General features: G+C 43.6%; 1 protein-coding gene across 2 annotated transcripts; it reads right to left on the bottom strand.

Annotated features, from left to right (window-relative positions):
• Positions 1-3,249: 3,249 nt before the first annotated feature.
• Positions 3,250-12,338, bottom strand: CHAMP1 (chromosome alignment maintaining phosphoprotein 1). Of its 2 annotated transcripts, none has more exons than XM_007127265.4 (3): positions 12,198-12,338; positions 9,313-9,429; positions 3,250-6,781 (listed from the first exon to the last, which is right to left on the bottom strand). In XM_007127265.4, exon 3 carries the CDS (start codon positions 6,741-6,743, stop codon positions 4,263-4,265), a length of 2,481 nt encoding a protein of 826 aa, XP_007127327.1. In that variant the 5' UTR covers positions 6,744-6,781; positions 9,313-9,429; positions 12,198-12,338; the 3' UTR covers positions 3,250-4,262. The 2 variants fall into 2 exon arrangements, with proteins under 2 accessions (XP_007127327.1, XP_023973229.1); XM_024117461.3 differs by lacking the exon at positions 12,198-12,338 and adding an exon at positions 11,501-11,768.
• Between the last annotated feature and the right edge of the window lie 984 nt (positions 12,339-13,322).

Consider the following 13,322-nt stretch of genomic DNA (forward strand, 5'->3'; position numbering starts at 1 on the left):
TAAACCTGAGCTGAAACTCCATTGATTGTCTGACTTCCATAAGCCCCTACTCTGACTGGAGGGCCACAGTTATGCTTGGTGTCTCCTGAAATCAGTGTCAGTTCGGAACCAGTGTCCAGGCATTCCTGAAGGGTCTGATTAGTTCCTTTTCCCCAGTGCAGCCATCCTGGTAAATGGTCATCTGTACCTTTGGGGAAGGCTGGGAAAAAGGTTAACAGTATAAATTTTTGGCAGTGTACTGGGATTCTTGCTCAAGGGGACCCAGCCTCCCCTTCATTCAAGGTCTGTAAACTGGCTCAAGTCTGGGAAATGACTGAGGGGCCATGACTGTTTTTATGATTCAAGTTAGAATTTTGTTCACTTGACCTAGAACTCTTCCATTTATACAAATCTAGTAAGAATTTAGTAGGCTTCCCATCCACTTAATCTAACCCTCCTTGTGGCCCATGGCAAACACTTACAAGAGATCAGTGGGTGTTAGAAGCAAAGTTAATTGAAAGTAGGTCCAAATCAGTCCTATAGGTTTTTTTTTTTCTCAATTCATAAAATGAAAAAAGTAGTCTTGCAATAGTAGACTTGGAAGGTGGAGAGAACCGTGCCAGGCTTAGTAAGGGTAGGACTTTAATAGGAAGGACTGACCAAGTATTATGAGGTGGGGTGAGAAGGTTATTGAGTAAGGTGTGGTTTGCCAATGGAAGGCCTTAAGTAACTGTACCTTAAGGGGTAATTTTGTATAAAGAATGCAACACACAGTCAGTATTGTGGAGACCTTATTTTGGTGTGTAAAGGGTGGGCTGGGGTTGATACTGGAGGCCCCAGACTATGGAACAGTCTACTGCACCAACGATGAGGGCCTAGACCAGTGAGGCGGTAGCAACAGACATGTTGCCCAAGAAACCCAACCTGGCTTGCTATAGGCTAAGCAGAGGAATCAAAACCCCAATTTTCAAGCTCAGGTGTGGAAGGCAGAATGGCCCCCAAAGTACAAGACTGCCAGAATCTGTGAGTGTGGTAGTTTTTATGTCAGAGATTTAAGGTTGCTAATTAGCTGACTTTAAAATACAGATCATCCTAGATTATCTAGGGGCCCAATGTAATCACAAGGGTCCTTAAGTGTATGAGGGAAAGAGTCAGAGAAACATGTGATAACAGAAGCAGGGTCAGAGACGCTATGTGCTAGCTCACAGATGCAAGAAGGGCACCATGAGGAGAGTGCAGCTGGCCTCTAGAAGCTGGAAAAGGGAAGGGAATGAATTTCCTTTTAGAGCCCCCAGTAAAGAATGCAGCCCTGCTCTCACCTTGACTTCAGCCCAGTGAACTTCGTAACTGTGAGAAAACAGATCTGCATTGTTTCAAGCCACAAAATTTCATGCAATGTATAGCAATAGGAAATGAATGATCAAAATTACATGTGAACAGAAATAGCTAGATTGAGAAAGGAGACAATTCCCGGGTTTTTTTTTTTTTTTTTTTAAATCTAAGGGTGTAATTCATCTTAAAGAGGCACCCGTCTTCATTTTGTGATGCTTGCAGATCAGATTTGATTAAGCATCAGTCTGTCTTCATCCAAGACAAAGCTATGGAATCTACACCAATATTAAAAACAAAAGCAGCATCTGCTACAGACACATTACAATTCACGTACTCAGAGTCAAATTAATGAAAACTAAATTGGCTACCTAAAATATAACGGCATCAAGACCATGAATGTTGTGTAAAAATGGTATGGTAATTTTTATTCCCTTTCATGTTATGTAAAATCACTGGAGAGTTCATTAGAAAGTTGTAATTTTCAGAGGTAAATAGGAAAATGAAAAGATACAGAGTGGGTCATATTGATTAGTGAGGGTTGCTATTGTATAGAAGGCAAAGTTACCAACGATTAAAAAGAACGTAAACAGGTTCTAAAGTAAGGGCACAGCTAACCCTTGACCTTAGAGGTAAAAGGAGAAAAAAGTGGGAAGCCACAACTGAGGTGAGCCAAGAGCATCGTGGTTTGGTCAACTAAAATTAAGGCCTTAATGCCAAAACCACACATGCATCACCACTGTTTACCATAGCGTAATATCCTCTATCTTATAAAAAAATTATTAAAAAACCAACATGAGATGGCATGTCATAGGATCTGGTTAGCTCCCCCTTGAGCAAAGATATAGGACTCTGTGAGAAGTCTGCACCAAAAAGTGTAAAGTCCTAAGAATCTGTTGCGTGTTGTTACATGCTCAAACATGGTTGATTTGATTGCAGGCTTCAAAAGGGTTTCTGGGCACTGGAGGCCCGTTTTTCTACCCATAATTTTAATCAAGTCAGTATACAAGACAGATACAGCCAAGATATCTTACCTCTCCTACATGTTGGCATCATGCCTAGAAGCAAACTCCAGAACTGGAAGCTTGTTGTCAAGGTGCCCAGTATAAACCGACAATCCCATCAACCAGTACCTTCCCTGCCAGACTGTGCTCTCCAAAGAAGTGACAGGTCTGAAGCTTGTAAGATCTTCCCAGTATTATCTAAACATTGTATTCCCAATCGGCATATTCATTTGGATGCCATGAATAAAGCGCTCCTTGTTCAAGTGTCTGGGAACACCTTGATAAAAGCCAGTATCTCAACCCTGGCTATGTATCAGAGTCCTGATGGCACTAAATGCTTCCCATTGTTTAAATGAAGCACTCAGGATTGACCACCCCTGAGATTAAACGACCTTTAATAGGCTAATGTGGATTAATGAGAATTTTCATATAGAGAGCCTAATGTAGCCAGGCCTCTGTATCCTTGGTTTCCACATTCGTGGATTCAACCAATCACAGATCAGATATATTAGAAAAAAATTTCCAGAAAGTTCCAAAAAGCAAAACTTGAACTGGCCACTTGCTGGCAACTATTTATATAGCATTTACACTGTATTAGGCACTGTGAGTAATCTGGAGATGGTTTAAAGCACAGGGGAGGACACGTGTAGGTTATGTGCAAACACTACATGCTTTCATATAAGGGACTTGGGCATCCCTGGATTTTGGTATCTGCAGGGGGTCCTGGAACTGATTCCCTGTGGGCACCAAGGGATGACTGTACAGTGTTTCCCTAAACCTACCTGACCACAGAGCTCTGAGAAAACCGAGCTTAGAAAATGCTACTCCAGGTATGAAAATCAGTATGCTAAAAGCAAGTGGAAACAGGAAAGAATCATGGAATTTGGTATCATACAATGAAAGTTACACAAAAGAAAACACACATGAATGTGTTGCTAACATGAAAGCCTTTGTTTTTAATTTGATTGATACACATTTGACAAAATATTTTAGAATAAAATAATCCATTAACGGGCACAAGGTATTTACAGTAACAACTGTGAAAAACATAAAACTGATGTACTCTTAAACAGTAATGTCTATTTATAAAATTTTTTCTTGTGAATCCGGAAGACTTTCAGTCCCACTCATTACCCTGGTCTGAAGCCCCGACAGATGGTGCGTAAGGCCCAGGAGTAGGAGGTGCAACTCTAAAACATTTGGCAAATAAGGATCATCTGTTGGTTTGAGCTCACAGGGAAGTGAAGGGCCAGATCTTGGGGTAAGGTCCAGAATGGAAGACTCCAAAGGAAACAACTAAAGACAAGACTTAAAATCACACTCATGTTTCTCAGTTTCCTACAGGAGAAGGCTGCAAACTATTTTTTAAACGGACTCAATTTCCCCTCATTTAGCAGAAAATCAGCAACCCTGAGACTCCAATCTTCCATAATATAAAAGTTAATAAACACCTAGAAGTGGTTCAAGATTTATAAATAAATTAATTTTAAATGACCAAATAGAAACTTTAAAATAATTTTTATGATGTGAAAATACTTGAGAGCAAAATTTCTCAAAAATGTCATGCCTAATTCTTAAACACTCTAACGAATAATTTCCAATGTCTGAAATTAGTTGCACAAAAAAAGATACACTTTAACTAGATGGTTTAAATTGAGTACAACTTGCTCTTGATTGTTAAATGGAATGCCTACCTCTTCATAGTAATCAAATATACTGAAATTAATTTTACCCATCTGGAATATACAATATGAATTTATTGACTTACACAACCACATAAACAAAGATCAAGAAAAAAATAACCGAACGCTTATGCTTTGTAACACTACTGAGACACAGTACACCATACATGTCAACATCTACTGATCCAACTAGGCTATTTAACTATACTTTCAACAATGGGTTCAATAAACAACTCTGTAGAGCATATATCCACACTGTATTTAAACATCAAATTTGCTGCTCCTCCAGTGGAGGTTCCAGAGCTTCCATTAGCTTTTTATTTGCCTCTTCATTATGCCGGCTTTGACAATGAGTTAAATGTTTCTTAAAGCCTCTTGGAAAATTTGACTCAAAATTACAACGTGGACATTTAAGTAAACTTTGCCCATGAGCTGCTACATGATTTTTAAGGAGAGATTCCAAAAGAAAAGCCTTTCCACAAATTGTACATTTGTAAGGACTGTGGACATTATGCTTGTTAACCAAATGATGCAAAACAGCACCTTTTTTCATAGCACGACAGCAACAAATTTTGCAATAATACTTTCCTTTTCCACGCTTCATGTATTTTGCAATCTCTTCTTCAGAGATAAAAGCCTCTTTTTCTTCAGTAAACTGCAGTACATTTTTGGACTGCTCTGGACTAGTCATGTCTATTTTGTTCTCTTTACTAAAATCAATAGATTCCACATCAACCTGCTCTTGATCGCTGCTCGATTCCTGGCCCTTACTATCTATCGCATCCAAATCTGCTTTTATATACTCACTGCTACTAAGCTCAGCATCCGAGTTCTCTTGGTTGTCTTTCTTGAGCTTCTTTGAGGAAGGAAATAAAGTGTCTTCTAAGAGTTTCTTAGGTGTAGCTAGTAGTTCTTCCTGAACCAAAACATCACACTTTTGATCGTCTATGGCATCTGCCTGTAGTTCATCACCAAGCTCAACTGCCTTCTGAGATTCTGAGAAGACAGCAGCTTTGGGAAGTTCGGGGAAAAGGGCATGTTTCCGGGGCTCTGGAAAAAGAGCACGTTTTCGTGGTTCAGGAGAAGCAGGAGGGGCTGTTTTGGTAGGCTCAGAAAACAGGGCAGGTTTTCTAGGCTCAGTATCAATAGAGAGAACAGGCTTCCAGATATCAGAGGAAGCTTTAGGGGACTCAGATGGCCCAGAAGGACCTGGTTTCCGGGTCTCAGGGAAGACAGGTTTCTGTGGTTCAATAAAAAAGGAAGACTTCCAGAGATCAGGGGAACCACCACGGGAACTTTTCTGGGACTCAGAAAAATCAAGTGAAGCAGGAGAAGTTTTCCGCTGATCAGGGGAAAGCTTCCAAAGCTCTGGAGACCCTGAGGGTTTTCTGAGCTCTGGAGATCCCGCTGGACTACGGATCTCTGGGGACAGTGGTGGGCCTGGTTTGCGAAGCTCAGGAGACAAGGGAGGTCCTGCTTTACGGAGCTCAGGAGACACTGGAGGAACTGTCTTCCAATGTTCAGGTGACAAGGTGGGCGCTGTCTTTCGGAGTTCTGGTGGGGCAGACTTCCACGACTCGGGTGATGCGGGGGGAGATTTCCAGGAACCAGGTGAGACTGATGAAGACTTCCAGGACGCAGGGGACATGGACGGAGTTGGTTTCCAAGGTCCAGGTGATATAGAAGGAATTGGTTTCCAAGGTCCAGGAGACACAGATGGAGCAGGTTTAGCTGGCTTCCAAGGTCCTGATGATGCTGACGGACTGGATTTCCAAGACCTGGGGGACCCAGGTGGCCCTGGCTTCCAAGAACCTGGTGACACAGCTGGGGCTGGTCTCCGAGGCTCTGGGGACACAGCAGGGAATGGCTTCCAAGGTTCAGGAGACTCCGATGGGGACAGCTTCCTCGGCTCAGGGGAGACAGTCCGGACTGGCTTCCGAGACTCTGGAGACGGAGTTGGGGATGCTCCCCAAGGTTCAGGGGAGGCAGCCAGAACTGGTGACTCTGGAGATGAGGCTGAAGGTGGCCCCAATGTTTCTGGGAAATGGGAGTGTTTCTGGGGTTTGGGATTAGTAAGAGTTGCCTTTACTGGCTCAGGAGATACAGGAGCAAGTTTCTGTGGTTCTGGAGAAGGAACAGGGACTGGTTTCTGAGATTCAGAAACAAGAGGGACTGGTTTGGGAAGTTCAGGAGAAGAAACAGGGGCAGGTTTTGGAGGCTCGGGAGAAGGAAGAGAAGGTGTCTGTGGCTCAGGAGAAACAACAGGGCCAGGTTTCTGAGAGTCCAGGGAAGTAAGAGGAGTAGGTTTTGGTGATTCTGGAGACATAACTGGGCCAGATTTCTGTGTTTCTATGGAAAGGGCAGGTATAGGTTTCAGGAGTTCTGCTGAATTAGAGGCCATTTTCTGGTGTTCAGGAACAGAAGGGCTTTTCACAGGATCTGCTTCTTTGTTTAACTGATTTTTTGGTTTCTCATTCCATTTCTCTGGGGCTGAATGTTTGGATGTGATGTGATAGTATACATTAGAGTACATCTTGCTGGTGAAAAAGCATTTATGGCAGTGAAATAGCTTTGCACTTTTCTGGTAAAATATCATTTTACCTAACCCACCAGCATCCATTTCATCACAAAATTCTGGATGGATGGTACCCATGTGGATTTGTACATTTTCATAATCCGTGCCTCTGAAATTGCAGTGGTCACACTCCAAACGTGCCGATGGCTTACGAAGTTCCTGGAATACTTCCATTTTTCTAACATACACGATTATATTCTTTAAAAACAGTGCTGCAATAAAGTAGAAATAAATGATTTTCAGAGAACATAATTTTGAATAAAATGCTGTTTCTAGTCCATTCGATACTTGCATAAGTCTAGAATGGCACATGCATTTATTAGATAACATCTCTATAAAGATTTTGAAGAGATGGGAAAAATATAATTAATTTTAAACTGAGCCCTAGGAACTCTATTTTTACATACATCACCTCATTTAACACTCCTAACAATATGACTCAAATATTACTTTCATTTACAGATGAAGAAACTAATGTTCAAAGAAATGACTTAACCAGGTTATAGGACTATCAGGGACCCAAGCTTCATTCCAGAATTATCTATTGCATGTGCCTTACACTTTGACCCTAAAACTGCAAATCAACAAGCTGTCAGTACGCAAAGCTGACTAAATATCAAAGCTAAAGCTAGGCTATTAAGGCAGAACAAGAAACTTTAGGTCCATTTCAGAAAGCACTTGTTAAACTAAATCTAACATGAAAAGACAGCTTTAAAAAAAAGTCAACATATCTTGTAATGTTTTATCCATCCTAATATACTTTTATCCATTCATTTAATAAATTAATTATTTTGTGCCCCATGCTTTTCTAGGCGCTTGGGTTTAAAGGGGTGTCTTGCAATATGGTGCTTATATCCGTTGGGAAGATAAGAATGTGGAGGGCAACACAGAGAAGGCACTCAAGCAGAGATCTTGAATGATGTGATGGAGTTTGCCAAAAATGGCAATTCAGATGGAGGACACCCTTGAAGCAACTTGCTTGCCAGAAAACAAGACTTTTAAACTTTTAAGCTAGCCTTGTTAAGGCGGTAAAAGTAACAGAAGCTCACAGTTAAAAACATACTCATTCACACAGTACAAGGGACTCACACAGTATCACTCCCCAGGGGTAGCCACTGTACTTATGCGTCACTGAAGAGAAGGTCTATGTTTACACATTCTACACAAATGAGATATTAAGCATATTTTTCTGCAACGAGCTTTCATTTAAGGAAGAGAAGGTGTCTGTGGCTCAGGGAAACAACAGGGCCAGACTCCAGGGAAGTGAGAGGTACATGTTTTGGTGATTCTGGAAACAACTGGGCCAGGTTTCTGTGTTTCTATAGTAAGGGCAGATACAGGTTTCAGGAGTTCTGTTGAATTAGAAGGCATTTTCTAGGATATTTTTACATACAGAGTAAGCACTGAATTTCCTTTGAATGTGAGAGTATTTCTGAAAGGGAAATTCCTAGAAATGGATCACCTGGTTCAAAGGCTATTTGCAATTGAAACTGACATTTTACCAAACTCTCAAGAAGTTGTCGTACTATTACACACCAACCAAGAGTGCTGACGTGAAGACTAATTCCCCAGCTCCCTCAGCATCAGAGTATCATTAAACTTCTAATCCTTTCTACTTCTTAGGTGAAAAGTGATTATCTCACTAGTGTTTTAATGTAGTTTCATGACAAAGACTGAATATTTCCCCTTGTTTATTAGCCATGTGTATTTCTTTTGCTAGGATGTGCTTTGCCCATTTTTCTTAATTATTTGTAAATAGTCTTTGTATGTGAAAGAAGTGAGTCCTTTTATGGAAACTATCTTCTCACTTTATTATTTGTCTCGATTTTATTTATGATTTTTTTTTTTTACAACATACAATTGGTTCACATAAAAATTAAAAACTTAGGGGCTTCCCTGGTGGCGCAGTGGTTGCGTGTCCGCCTGCCGATGCAGGGGAACCGGGTTCGCGCCCCGGTCTGGGAGGATCCCACATGCCGTGGAGCGGCTGGGCCCGTGAGCCATGGCCGCTGGGCCTGCGCGTCCGGAGCCTGTGCTCCGCAACGGGAGAGGCCACAGCAGAGGGAGGCCCGCATACCACAAAAAAAAAAAAAAAAAAAAAAAAAAAAATTAAAAACTTAAAAGTGCTTCCCTTATGACTGTGTTTTAAGTTATGCCTTCCATTCCATAATTTTTTAAATCACTCAATATTTTCCCTATGATAATGATAACTTCATTCTTTTCTTACATTTGTACCTTTACTCCTCTGGGATCCAGACTATTTTTGACCCCAAATGGATAGTTCAGTCATCTCAACATTGATTACACATGTAACCAATGACATGTAATATTCTATTTAGCAATTACTAAGTTTTGTGTATGATGCTCTTCTGGGCTCTATTCCATTCCCGACCAGCTCCATCTGGTATGCTCTTCTTAGCATGGGTATCCAACAACTGCTAAAACAGATTCTGTAACTAACATATTTAGCACATGTTCATGCATCATTATATATATGGGTGTGTATGCTTTTATAGTTTTCCCTCAAGAACTCCAAGCACTTTTCAAAAACGTACTCATCATAAAACACTCTCTTAAACGTTAGAAAGAAATGTTAAAAGCGCACAAAAATACATGCAAAGCAATGCCGGTACAATACCGTTATTAAATACTGTATATTTAATTTACAATATAAATCCAGGACAAGTACTTTTAGAATGGGAAAGAAATACAGACCAACATGCTTTTTCCCTAGTAGACTTACCAGCTGTCTTACTAGAAGTCTTAAAAGTGGTCTTCAAAGGGCAGGCAAGTCTACATGGCTTTTCGGCTAAACCACAGGAGACAGTGTGTAGAACATGAAGAAGATGAACAGTTGAACCTGAGAAAAACAATGGAAGGGTGAGATCAAAATGACTTCTCTGTGAAAATCAGTGCCCTCTGTAATAGGATTCTGCCAATTTCCCTCACTATCCTGCCCCTTCCTACAGCAAGAGGGGTCCAATCCAAAGCCTGGACACTAACTTTAATGAAACGACACCAAAGACTACAGTAGATACTATCCACGACACCATCCTTGTTGAATTCTATTTTAATGATCCACTATGGAATTAATGCCTGACCCTAACCCAACCAAACCCTTCTCAAACCCACCATCTAACTTCAGCTAACGTGACAAGCACGCAGAAGACTCCTGCCGTGACTACAGGCTATTTTGTCAATTAAACCTTCTTATAGTTGAGGAAACTCAAACCTAGACATTAATAACTTGCTCAGGTTAGGCAGTCCGCGTCTGATGAAGGACCATAATAACGTTCTGCTATCTATCCAGGTTCTTTCTCATATATCTTGACCAACCTAATACAGTGGAATTTAGTAAGATCCTGAAAAGCCCGTAAATGGGCCCACATCAGACAGATGAAGTTTATCAAACATTTAGAATCCAAATATCAATTCCAAAACATAGGACTACAGTGAACTGCACAGGGCAGAGTATCGCAGTGGATCACTGTCTCCAGCTCTGGGCAGGAAGGACACTTTAAGATCTTGAGTCCAAACAGTGGGAATATGCTAAAGAAAGCAAACAGAATGGTAGGAAGTCTTTAAGAACATGTCATTTGTGAGCACAGACACTTAACTTCAAAAGAGGAAGAATTATGGATAATATGCAAGCTGTCCAAAAACAAGTGGAAGCCAGCAGGAAAAGAGATTTCAGCTCAACACAAAGTTTTACAAAGTACTCAATCATGGACTAGATGAGCTGCTTTGTCAGGTGGGAGCCCTCCATAACTGGGAGCCAATGATTAGTATAGGACCAGAAGGATCCTCAGAGGACTTAAGTCCAACCTTATCATTTTATAATTGAGAAAAGTGATGCTGAGGGAGAGAAGTTGACTTGTCAAAGATCACAACAATTAGGTCAAAGAAAGCAACAGAAGACCCTGATTTCCTGACTCTGGATATCTGCTGTAACAATAATGATGTCTTCCCCCCATGGGGATGTTGCAGAATTGAGTTCAGAATTCAGCTGCTGGGGAGAGGCTAGAAACTGAGATTACTTCCAGCTTCCAGTTTATAGCAGTTTTTCTCCCTAAGTTTCAGAGTTCCTTAGCCTAACTGAAAGTAACTCTACATTGTGCAGGTTAATAAAAATTTCTCATCCTACATTTCACCTCTACAGACCACATATTGTGTCTAAAAAACGTAAGTTTTAATCACGAGTGTTTTGCCAGTCCATCATCCTGTATTTTTCAGTGAAGTTCTACCGTATGGTATCACACCTATTTCCATTTCCCATCCAATTTTTCTTAACATCTAGCACCATGGGTCTTTTAGAACATTTTGATGCACAGCTCTCCCATGTAAACTCAATATGCAGAGCATGTCTACAGCTAATTTGCTCTATTAATATATACACAGTAGCACGGGTCTTCACCCTTGTTGATTTTTAAAAAATTATTAAACTTTAGAGACGTTTTAGGTTTAAAGAAAAACTGAACAGAAAGTTCTCTGTTCTCATATACCTCCTTTCCTCCCCTGCACATCCTTTCTCCTATTACTAACACCCTGTATTAGTGTGGTAGATTTGTTACAACCGATAAACAAATAACATGTTACTGTTAACTAAAGCAGAAACTCTATACCCGTTCAACAATACCCTCTTTGAGTCACAACTGATAAACAAATAACATATGTTACTGTTAACTAAAGCAGAAACTCTATACCCATTCAACAATACCCTCTTTGAGTCAAATCATACAACACTTGCTCTTTTGTGTCTGGCTTATTTCACTTAGCACCTCTAAACTGAAGCATGTATCATAATTTTATTCTTTTTTAAGGATAAGCAGCATTCCAACTTTTTTCCTGTTCACCTGCTGATGGTCATTTAGAGTGTCACCGCCTTTTGGCTGCTTTGAAGAAGGTTGCTCTAAACACTGGTGTCCAAGTACCTGGGTCCCTGCTTTCAAATCACTGGCGTTCACACCTAGGACGAGAAGTGCTGGAGCATGTGGCAACTCCATGTTGACACTTTTGAGGAACCACTGAACCATTTTCCACAGCTGATGGCCGCTCCATTTTAATTCCCAGCCACCAGTGCAGCAGTGTTCCAATTTCTCCACGTCCGAACCAGCACTCTGGGTGGGAAGCGGCATCTCGTTCTGGATTCCCTTTCCGTAACTCTGCCGGCTAAGAGCATCCTCTGATGCGCTGCCTGGCGATCTGCACATCTTCCCGGGAGAGACCCCCACTCAAGCCCTCTGCCCGCTTTTACACAGCCTTTTGTGGCTGGTTATCAGATGCACACCACATTTCTCCCCCTCCGTGGGCTGCCCCGCCGACTTCTGAACAGCACTGACGACAAAGCCCACGCAGCCGAGGGCGGCAGAGAAAACTGCCCCCAGGACCGGACCCTCGCGAGGCCGGGTCCCGCCTTCCCAGCGCGGTTTTAAACAAAACGTTTCGTGCCTCCACGGGATGACGCCGGGCCTCCCGCCCCTAGTGCCGGCGGCCCTACCCCGCCCGCGGCTCTGGGGGGAGGGGTCCTTCCGCCGGCGCCAGCGGCCTGGCCCCTCCTCGGCGGCCGCCCCAGGCTTCCTCGGGACTGCGGCCCGGACGACGCCCCTCCCTGCCCGCCCCGCTTCTCACCGGTGGGTCGCGGGCGGCGTCCAGGCGGGGAAGGACTGCGGGAGGCCGGGCTCGCGGTGCGAGGTTGCTCCGCGAGGCCCTGCGGCGCGGCGGCCTCCCGAATGGCGACGAGGCGCAGGCGCGAGCTCCGGGCGCGCGAACGTGCGCGCGGCCACAGAATGGGCCAGAGGGGGCTGACGGGAAGCGAGTTTGGCGCCGCGCGCCCTCCCGCGAAGACCAATCAGATCGCTGGTCGCGGAGCGCCGCTTTGTGGAGAGAGCGCTGGTCTGTGGAGCGGCCCGCCCCGACCCCGGAAGTGACGCGTGCTCCCACTCCGCCCCCGGACGCGCCCGCCCCGGCTCCGCCCCAGAAGTTCCAGCGAGCAGGCGGGCCTCAGGGAGTGTCTCCGCTACCCTGGACGGTGAGGGCTGGGAGTGCGGCAGCATTTGTCCCTCCCGCCGGGTCGCGGGCCCGAGCCGCGGCCTGGGACCACCCGGCCACTCTGAGTTTTGGATTTGTTTCTGTCTTTGGCAGGGTTCTTTACGCTTAAGTGCCCCGCCGAGACGGTGCTGCGTAGGGAGGGAAACGGCTAGGGAGGGAAACGGCTGGCCGCCAGGTTCCCTTTGGGAGCCAACGGCATCCACTACCTCAGTTGCAGGCATCTCTGGTCTATGCCTGTGTTTTTTGTTTTATGCTCACGTTCACGCCAAATTTAAAACGTTGCATTCTTTTAATTTCTGGAAATAGTCTAAATAGTAACTGGGGTGCTTTCTAGGAAATTTTCAGATTTTTGGTTTTGTAGCAAAATGATCCATACTTTTGACCGGTTTTAATAGCTTTATTTAGTTATTTATTTTTGGCTGCGTTGGGTCTTTGTTGCTGCGCGCGGGCTTTCTCTAGTTGCGGCGATCGGGCTTCTCATTGCGGTGGCTTTTCTTGTGGAGCATGGGCTCTAAGGTGCAGGCTCAGTAGTTGTGGCTCATGGGCTCAGTAGTTGTGGCTCGCGGGCTCTAGAGAGCAGGCTCAGTCGTTGTGGCGCACGGACTTAGTTGCTCCGCGGCATGTGGGATCTTCCAGGACCAGGGCTCGAACCCGTGTGTCCCCTGCACTGGCAGGCGGATTCTTAACCACTGCACCACCAGGGAA

The sequence above is a fragment of the Physeter macrocephalus genome, chromosome 13, assembly GCF_002837175.3.
Source record: "Physeter macrocephalus isolate SW-GA chromosome 13, ASM283717v5, whole genome shotgun sequence".
NCBI classification, from domain to species: Eukaryota; Metazoa; Chordata; class Mammalia; order Artiodactyla; family Physeteridae; genus Physeter; species Physeter macrocephalus.